At 46.6% G+C, this 8870-nt stretch overlaps 1 protein-coding gene across 2 annotated transcripts; it reads left to right on the top strand.

Moving 5' to 3' along the window:
* Positions 1-598: 598 nt before the first annotated feature.
* LOC128950878 (G-protein coupled receptor 26-like) lies at positions 599-8246 on the top strand. Of its 2 annotated transcripts, XR_008484397.1 has the most exons (4): positions 599-1366; positions 2194-2307; positions 6193-6805; positions 6856-8246. XR_008484397.1 is itself a non-coding variant. In XM_054295884.1 (3 exons), the coding sequence occupies exons 1-3, from the start codon at positions 699-701 to the stop codon at positions 6428-6430; spliced, it is 1020 nt and encodes a 339-aa protein (XP_054151859.1). In that variant the 5' UTR covers positions 599-698; the 3' UTR covers positions 6431-8246. The 2 variants fall into 2 exon arrangements, 1 of the variants encoding a protein (XP_054151859.1); XM_054295884.1 differs by having other exon boundaries at positions 6193-8246.
* Positions 8247-8870: the final 624 nt, after the last annotated feature.

The raw sequence follows: 8870 nt of genomic DNA, 5'->3' as shown, positions 1-8870 counted from the left end.
CCTGGCTGAGCCTGTGCCTCGCAGCCGCTCGTCTGCGCATGAGTCGCTGCGGGAGGCTCCGCGGCTGGAGTATTTGAGGGGCTGGGCACGGGGAAGATGCTCAGAGCCTGCGGAGGCCGTGCGCCCGGCGGAGCGGAGCGGCGGCGGGGCGCGGAGGGGGCGCGGGCTCGGGCGCTGCGGGGGCCGCGCTCGGCGGCCTGAGGGAGAGCGGGGCGGCCGTCGGGGCAGCGCCGCTTCAGCACCGCGGACAGCGCCAGGAGCACCGCGCCTCCGGCCCCGCTCCTCCGGGCTCCGGGCGCCTCGGGCCCCTGTTCCAGCTCCGATTCTCGGGTACCCCCCTTTCCCCCTATCTCCCGATCCGGTCGCTGCGTATCCCGGAGCCCCCATCCTCGGCTCCGGCCACGCTCTCCCGAGCCCCGCTTCCCCCCGCAGCCTGACTGCTGTCAGAGAGCCCCCGCCCCGCTGTCCCTGTCCTCCCCCCTCTGCCCCGTCCCGCCGGCCGGCCCCGCTCCCCTCGCCCCTCTCTCGACTCCGCTGCCCGGCGCTGCCCTTCCCGCTGCCCCCGGCGCTGCCCCGGCCCCTGCCCCGCCGCCGGCACCATGCGCGGGCGGCCGCGGTGGGCGGCAGGCGAGGCTGCGGTGCCGGCGCGGGTGCCCCCTTCCTCCTGCCCTCGCCCGCTCCAGGCGACCCGCTGAGAGATGGACTTGGCAGGCGTGCTGCTGGCGCTGCTCCTCGTGCTGGTGCTGGTCGTCTCTCTGCTCTCCAACCTCCTGGTGCTGCTATGCTTCGTCTACAGTACGGAGATCCGCAAGCAGGTCGCCGGGGTTTTCCTGGTGAACTTATCTTTCTGCAACCTGCTTCTCACCGTTCTGAACATGCCTTTTACTCTGCTGGGCATCCTGAGGAACCAGCAACCCCTCGGGGGCTGCGTCTGCAAGGCGGTGGGTTTCCTGGAAACTTTCCTGACTTCCAACACAATGCTGAGCATGGCAGCGCTCAGCATCGACAAATGGATTGCCGTGGTGTTCCCCCTGAGCTACACCAGCAAGATGCGGTATAAGGACGCTGTGATACTGATGGGCTACTCGTGGCTCCACTCCCTCACGTTCCCCTTGGTATCCTTGTTTTACTCGTGGGTAGATTACAACAGCGTTTACGCCTCTTGCACCTTACACCTGAAGGAAGAGACGGAGAGGAGAAGGTTTACAGTGTTCACCATTGTCTTTCACTCCACTAGTTTCATGCTGTCTCTGGTGATCTTGTGTTTCACCTATTTAAAGGTGTTGAAAGTTGCCCGGTTCCACTGCAAGCGGATAGACATTATTACCATGCAGACTCTGGTTTTGCTGGTGGATATCCACCCCAGGTAATGGTGCGCGCTCGGACCCACAGCCCCCGGTCACCCGCGGTAGTTACCCCAGGCAGAAAGAAGCGATATCCCGCCTCCCCAGCACCCTTTCCTGCCTGCCCCGAGCTCTCCTGCCTCTGGTTTCAGACGCTGCTGACAGTGCCAGGAACGGTGACTTGTGCATTTGTAGCCTTCTCTGTTTGAACGCTAACCGGGCTCTCCGGGTTGTGCCACTTGCCTGAGCTCCCTTCAAGCGGGAGGCACTGCTTTGCTGAGTGCGATCGTCCCGAGGCTCGGCAGGGCTGGGGCTATGCTCCCTTCCTCCGGGCTGCCCTCCTCCCCTCGGGGCTGCCCTCCTCCCCTCGGGGCTGCCCTCCTCCCCTCGGGCTGCCCTCCTCTCCTCCAGGCTGCCCTCCTCTCCTCCAGGCTGCCCTCCTCTCCTCGGGCTGCCCTCCTCTCCTCCAGGCTGCCCTCCTCCCCTCGGGGCTGCCCTCCTCTCCTCGGGCTGCCCTCCTCTCCTCCAGGCTGCCCTCCTCTCCTCGGGCTGCCCTCCTCTCCTCGGGCTGCCCTCCTCTCCTCCAGGCTGCCCTCCTCCCCTCGGGGCTGCCCTCCTCTCCTCGGGCTGCCCTCCTCTCCTCGGGCTGCCCTCCTCCCCTCGGGGCTGCCCTCCTCCCCTCCAGGCTGCCCTCCTCTCCTCCAGGCTGCCCTCCTCTCCTTGGGCTGCCCTCCTCTCCCTTCCCTTCCCGGGTGCTTTCGGGCGTGGAGTTCTTCCCCTCTTCCTTGGACTCAGTTTTCACCTCCTCCCTTCTTGCCTTAACACCCTTACTGCTCTTTTCCCTCCGTAGTGTGAAGCAGCGTTGTCTGAACGAGCAGAAAAGGAGGAGGCAGCGGGCTACCAAGAAAATCAGTATTTTTATAGGGTCGTTCGTGATCTGTTTTGGTCCTTACATTATCACCAGGTTAGTATCCCCTGTAGGGGTGGGGGACTTTGCGGGATCAGGATGTCCTGTGATGCCCAGGTGCCCGGGGGTCCTATAGCTGATTTTGGGGGGCCAGAATGAAACGGACCCCCGGGACTGGTCTTGAGGACCAAAGGACACAAACACAAACACGTTGCTCCTGTCCGCACACCCAGTCCCAGGGGACAGCCCCGGCAGGACCTGGCTCTCCTTCCCTCATCACAGCCAGGTCTGGGCACCTCTGCCAAAACCAAGGGGCTTTTAGGACAAGTACCGGGAAATAATTACGTGCCAGGGGGAGATAAAAGCAGTTTCAAAGACTTGACACCCTTCCTTATTAGCACAACCCTCACAATAGAGAGGAAAACAGACAGACTTTTCTGATTAGTTTAGGGTTTTTGTTTTTTTGGTTTTTTTTTTTTTTTTAGGCATAAGGCCAAGCTTGCTGCTGTTGGAAGCTGAGTTGATATAATTTAAATTTGTCCACCCTGATAATTTGTCAGATAAGGTTTCAGTCTGGAAACATTAATGCCTGTAAATATATTGCTAATGGTGCAGCACAGACTTGCGATGAGGTGTAAAAGTTATCTCCCAGGAAAAGTAATCATTAGACTCCTTAAATGCATAGGAAACACCATGTTCCTCAACTGGGCAGAATTATAAGTATCCATTCTGGTGGTTTGCACCTTTTGAAGTGTCCATGCATCATTGTCCTTATCTACTTGTGTAGTCTTCATACAATAGATGATTATTATTATTTTTAAACCTTGTGTAAACCAGTGAGCTGGAAGTCAGTGTAACTACATTGAGTTGCAGCATGCCAGATTTAACCTTTCATCTCTAAACTGCAATGGGCCACATCTTTCACAAGTGATTTTTAAATATATTTCCCACTTTCACAGTGTGTTCCAGACAATTTTGAAGAGTGCTGACTTGTGTTGAAGGAGGTGCACTAGTGTGCAAAACCCTCTGGTGAGGGCTTCTTCAAGGTTGCTACCAAGCTGCCAGTGTCTGCAGCCACAGCAGCTCACGGAAACTGGCCAGCTTCAGTGCTCTGATCTTACAGTCACAGACATACAGGCCATTTATGGTCAGAGCCACTGCCCTTTTCTGAGAGGAGTAGGGGGCAGGTTATGGCCAGTGCACTAAACAGACAATATTTTTAACATTTTTAAAGTGACATTTATTTCAGTTCCCATTTACGTGTTGAAAGGGATTCCTTCCTGATTGCCTGGACAACTACATCTTTTTTCTGCAGTTGAAAGGATTATTACAAATATTAACATTACATCACATAGTTAAAAGGTCAGTTCATCGTTGTTCAGTACATTTTGAGTCATGTTCTATTCACTTTTACCATAATCAGGATGTAATTATGTTGAGCAAAGTGGATTTTGCCATCTTCTTTCCATCTGACCATTACGAAGCTCAGCAAATTCCAAACGTGGCCACGTTTTTCAGGGTGGAGGTATTTCTCATAAACTTCTACAATAAAAGTTACTTCCTTCTTGCATTTGGCAAATGTGAGATGGTGTGTGACAAACTGGTACCCAGTGAATCACTACAGAGAAGGCTGAGGGCTGGTTTATGGAAATGTGAGTCAAAGTCCAGCTTCTGTTTGTCACAGGGACTGAGCTGGTTCAGTGACAGCAGAATGGGAAGGTTTGGGGGAAGACATCCTAAAAGGCTGCTTGTCTCAAAGACAAGAGAGTGCCAAGACAGCACTTCATGAAAGGTGGTGAAGGAGGTGAGATTGGAGGACTTGCTGCCATGCCTGATTCTCTGTCCTTCCCTCATTCTGTTTTTTAGGGAGGTGGCACTGAAGCATTCTCTGGGGAGGCAATGCAAAAGCCATCCTCCCTGTCATCTTGCTCTTGGCCTGGTGACTCATGTTGCATTGTGAGCTCAGTATTTGCTCCTCACTTCAGAAATTTGAATGAGATTAGGCTCATTAGCAATATAGTCGTCTGTTCACGAAGAGGCGACAGATGAATTTAATCTCTTCTGTAACAGCACTGAAAACATGGAAATCGTACTAAGATGCATTCAGATGGATATTTCTGACTTGTTTTGGCCAGACCCTTTATCTTATTAAAATCTGCGTAATTTTTCTTCTGTTGGCTTCAGTGCAATTAAGTTAGGATCCATAATGCATTAATGGGAACACAGCAATACATCTATGTTCAAGACTAAAAGATATCTTACCCCTCTTATTTAGTATCTTTATAAAAACATCAGTTGTGTAAATATCAATTATATATTTCTTGTATTAGGATGATATGCAGGATGGGATAAACCTAAGCAATCATGTAGCAAGTGTCATTTATTGTACATTTTTTCTCATATTTTGTATCTTCCTCTTCTACTTATTTTGAATTCACTGGAAATTTTTTTCTGAGCAACTTCAAACAGAAGTAATTTGTTTTTTTTAAATGCACTTGCCATGAAAATGATTTTACTTTTAGTCATATAAATAAGGAATTTTCCTGTCATTTGTAGCAATGTTCAGTCCAAATGATGGTAAGTCAGCTTTTCTATGAGGAGGGACTGGAACAGCTTCAAAAGTCAACACCCTGAAAGTCAGGAGCTCTGCATTTTGGAAAGAGGACAGAAGGTTCTTCAAGCCTTGAGAAAGCTTCTCATCTTACATCTTCAAACAGTGATGACTTAGAGTACAGAAAAGGGCTATTTTATCTCCCAGGACATTTTCTTTTCTTCTGGGATGAATAGAGCAAAGCAGAATACTCCTGCTCCTGCAAAAGGTTTTACAAAAGACATACACAAAATAAAAGTCCCTCACCCTGTTCTTTCCCCCTTCCTGGAGGATTTGCAGATGAGTTGGGTGACACATTTGCTGGAATAATCTGAAGGATTGCCCTCTCTTCTGTGGAAAAATTGTTTAACTTAGTTGTGGTTTCTGCCCCCATGATAAATGCCTCCCTCTCAGCTGAGGTGCTGAGGCCACTAATCATCCGTGAAGCACAGACCAGGAGACACAGGCCTGGATGGAGCTGACTGGTCATATAATGATGATAAAAGCGTTGTCTCCTTGTTTTCTTTGGCCAATCTAGAAGTCAGACAAATGCACACAAAAACTTCCATGGCTAAGCCATTGTGGGTGTGCTGCTCAGCATACTGTGGGATTGAAGGTGCCAGCCAGACCTCCCTGGGATACTGCCAGGTTGTTTTTCATACTGCAATGGGCTGACATGAATCCACTTTGCATCTGTGTTAATTCACCTCAGTGGGGTAATGAAAGTGCTCTGGTCTGGTCTGAGGGGATGGATTCAGTGACCTAGACCACATTTCTGGTGTCATTTGAGACGCTGCATGGCATCCAAGTCCTTTACCTAGGCTGGCAGACATGCCACAGGACCTTCCAGGAGCAGCAGCCTGATGCCAGTGTTAGTGACACTTGAGACATGTCCAAATGTCTCAAGTGTCACTAGACAGCTCTGCTCAGGAAACTCGGGTCACTGAGTCTGGGTGCCCCGAGTCACATGTGCCTATCTCACACTTGCTGTGGGAGAGAGGCAGTCAATTATGGCACCACAGTTTTGACCACTTACCAGCACAGCTCAGTAAATTCAGAAAGTGAGCAGTAAACTGCAGAACTCTCTTATCTCCTCTGCACAGAAGCATTACCACTGAAAACAGTTTTTCCCTCTTTCCATAGTAGGAATTGATTTTGTCTCCCAGTGGCCTTGCTGGGAAAGTTCTCTTTGCCCCTATTGAATGTGAGATGTACAAGACACTTCTCCTGCAGGGACTGTGTACTGGAAGAAAATAAATGGTACTTGAATGTTTCATGAAGCATGAGTTGAGCACTGGGCTCAGTGTGAATATAACACTCAAGTGTTTCCATTTCTCTTTAATGTTTAACAGGTTGATAGAGCTCATTCCTTTTGTTACCATAAATTACTACTGGGGAATTATAAGCAAGTGCCTCACCTACAGTAAGGCTGCATCAGATCCGTTTGTTTACTCACTTTTACGTCAACAGTACAAAAAAGTTCTGATCAACATCGTCAACAGGATACTGAAGAGGGACCTGTATCCCTCATCAGGGTACAACAGTTCTCTCGACACTGAAAATGATTACTGCTTGCACAGAACAAACTGACAACAGGAAAGCACTGCCCTTCCAGGGAGACGGGTGTTTGCTGCTGCTGGAAAACTGCCTTTCTCCTCTCCTGCTGACAGTGTGACAGTGTCTCCAGGGTGTGAAGGCTGCATTAATGTGACAAATTGCATCATGGACTTTCATAAAAAGGCTCTTCCCTGGTCTGCAGCCAAGCACAATTCATGGCAAAGCCTTGTCCTCAGTGAACAGAATTGGCTTGAGGGGTTTTGAGAGAGCCTTTCGAGGCTTTCAAGGAGCTTAGACAGCTCTTAATGTTTCATGTGTGAAGACTTGGTATGTCTTGGAGGGTTCCATATCAAACATGACATTCCAGTGTCTTCTGGGAGCACAGGAATCCCCACATTGGAAGGACTGGTTCAGAGTCCTCCTCTGAGAGCACAGGAATCCCCACGCTGGAAGGACAGGTTCAGAGTCCTCCGTGCTGCAAGTGCAGCCCAGGATGTGCTGTTGGTTTCGAATATCAAAACCAGATATTTTAATTGATTGATTTATTGTATTGGTGCCTCAAGTGAGTCAGCACTTTGAATCTGAGATTGTTATTATTATTATTTATTACTAGGCATCATGATTGTAACATAGCCTTTAGGAAGTGGTACATATATATATATTTGATATGCCAGTATTCTATCAAGCATAACCAAAGTCCACATATCTGAGTTACTAATATTTAGCACTTCAGTGGTATGTGATTACAATAATTGCAGCAACAGTAACAAAGACATGTATGGAATTTAGTTAAATAGCACTGTAGTTCCACCACTGAGCTAGTAGTCCTATTCAAGCAAGCTTTTTATTCAGAAAAAAAAAATCAGTAGAAGTGACAGATACCATTGTGTTTAAGATATATTACTTCAGAAGCTATCTGTTTTCAAAGGAAAAACTAAAATATATTAATTCTTTTTAAAGGCTATATAATGTGTAAAATATTTCATGCATTGGCTATATATGGTGGATTGTCATAATACTGTACAATCTTTTCTTTAATAATGATCAATTAATCTGGTGATTTTAACTGAAAACAAGAGATGTCAGAAATATTATAAAAGACCTGCTGCCAAATGCCCAGAAACATAAAGCTGCTTTGCTTTCATATGTATTTTTCTCTTTCATTTCTTTTTAAATTTAAAAGGTTTTGGAAAAATGTGGGAATTATTTTTGAACAATATTCTTTTGATTATGTAAACATTTATTAAAATTTAAGAATTCTATGGCATTCAATAAACTACTATTTTATAATTGAGTACATAAAGGAAAAAGTAAAGCAATTCTAAAGTATATTTTAAGAAAAATAGAAAGAAAGACGACAGTAAAGTACTCTTATTTTTTATGTAACAATGCACTTGACCCTATAAAGCATTGAGAAGGCTATTTCTGGTCAAACTAAGCATATAGGCATGTGATTAGGCACAATTATAATTTTCTTTGAAGCTAACAGTTCTATTTCTATGCTGAGAATTAAGTACACACTCAACTGTTTTTCAAAATCAGGGTTGAGCTGTCAGCACATTGAGAGGGTTTTTCCCACCATCCACAGTGAGGAAGGAGAGTGTCTTGTTCAATCCCACTGAAGTCAAGGAAAGATGATGTTGCCTAACAAATACAATGTTCTCTTACCTCCTGCTTTTAATCTCTGGGGCCTTTACGATGCTCTTTTTTTTCTTTCCCCCACGCAAGTACCTTAGGCCTCTGTGCTTTGCATCTATAGTTCTGCCTGTGTTTAAATTGAATGTACTATAATGGTTTTGTCTTCTTAGTAAAGTATTTGTACTCTCTTCAATTTTGTGTAAATACAGTATTTCAGAAAAAAAAAGTTGCCAGTGGAATCTTTTTAGTTTAAAATGTCTTCCTGTCTCCCCATGCCTCCCCCTCTTCCATGCTGCTAGAAAAACCTGATGTTTCAGTCTCTCATTTCAGCTGCAACATAAGGACCTGATAACTCTGTGGGGAGTGGGAGTGATGCTAAATTTTCAGTAATTTTTTAGTCAGTTTTGTGCCAAAAAGTTTTAATAGCCTACAGTAGCTGTCCATGAATAAACATGAGCATGATACCTACAGTTGTTAGCTTACCCTTGGCTTCCTAAACAAAATGGTCCTCACTTTGGGAAAAGAATATGTTACATACAGTTAAGACATACAAATGAAATAAAGCATTATTATTAGAGAAAATGGTAAAGGAGAAAAAAATCATAAACTTTAAAGCTATTAGAGTAATAAACTTCTAAAGCTAATAAGCTAAAAGCCACATTTTAAAGGTACAATACAGAACCTAGTTAAAATGCTACCTCTGCTATTAGGTTAATTAATGATGCTTACATATGCCAGTTGAAGGTGTACACTTTACAATACTTCTCTATTTAACTAAACATTGAGTATTTCTGGAGATGCTCAGGTCTACGTGGGGAAAAAAATATTTGAGCCT

Source organism: Melozone crissalis, unplaced genomic scaffold (assembly GCF_028551555.1).
Source record: "Melozone crissalis strain CALT ecotype California unplaced genomic scaffold, PUWL_Pcris_2 ptg000006l_1, whole genome shotgun sequence".
NCBI classification, from domain to species: Eukaryota; Metazoa; Chordata; class Aves; order Passeriformes; family Passerellidae; genus Melozone; species Melozone crissalis.
The sequence above is the reverse complement of the archived record's forward strand: the minus strand, read 5'-3'. Positions and strand labels throughout refer to the sequence as shown.

Excerpts from the sequence above, each read along its gene's own strand:
- LOC128950878 (XM_054295884.1), top strand. The coding sequence starts at position 699 with ATGGACTTGGCAGGCGTGCTGCTGGCGCTGCTCCTCGTGCTGGTGCTG. Across the intron at positions 1,367-2,193 it reads CTGGTGGATATCCACCCCAG|TGTGAAGCAGCGTTGTCTGA; the intron begins GTAATGGTGCGC and ends TTCCCTCCGTAG. Across the intron at positions 2,308-6,192 it reads GGTCCTTACATTATCACCAG|GTTGATAGAGCTCATTCCTT; the intron begins GTTAGTATCCCC and ends AATGTTTAACAG.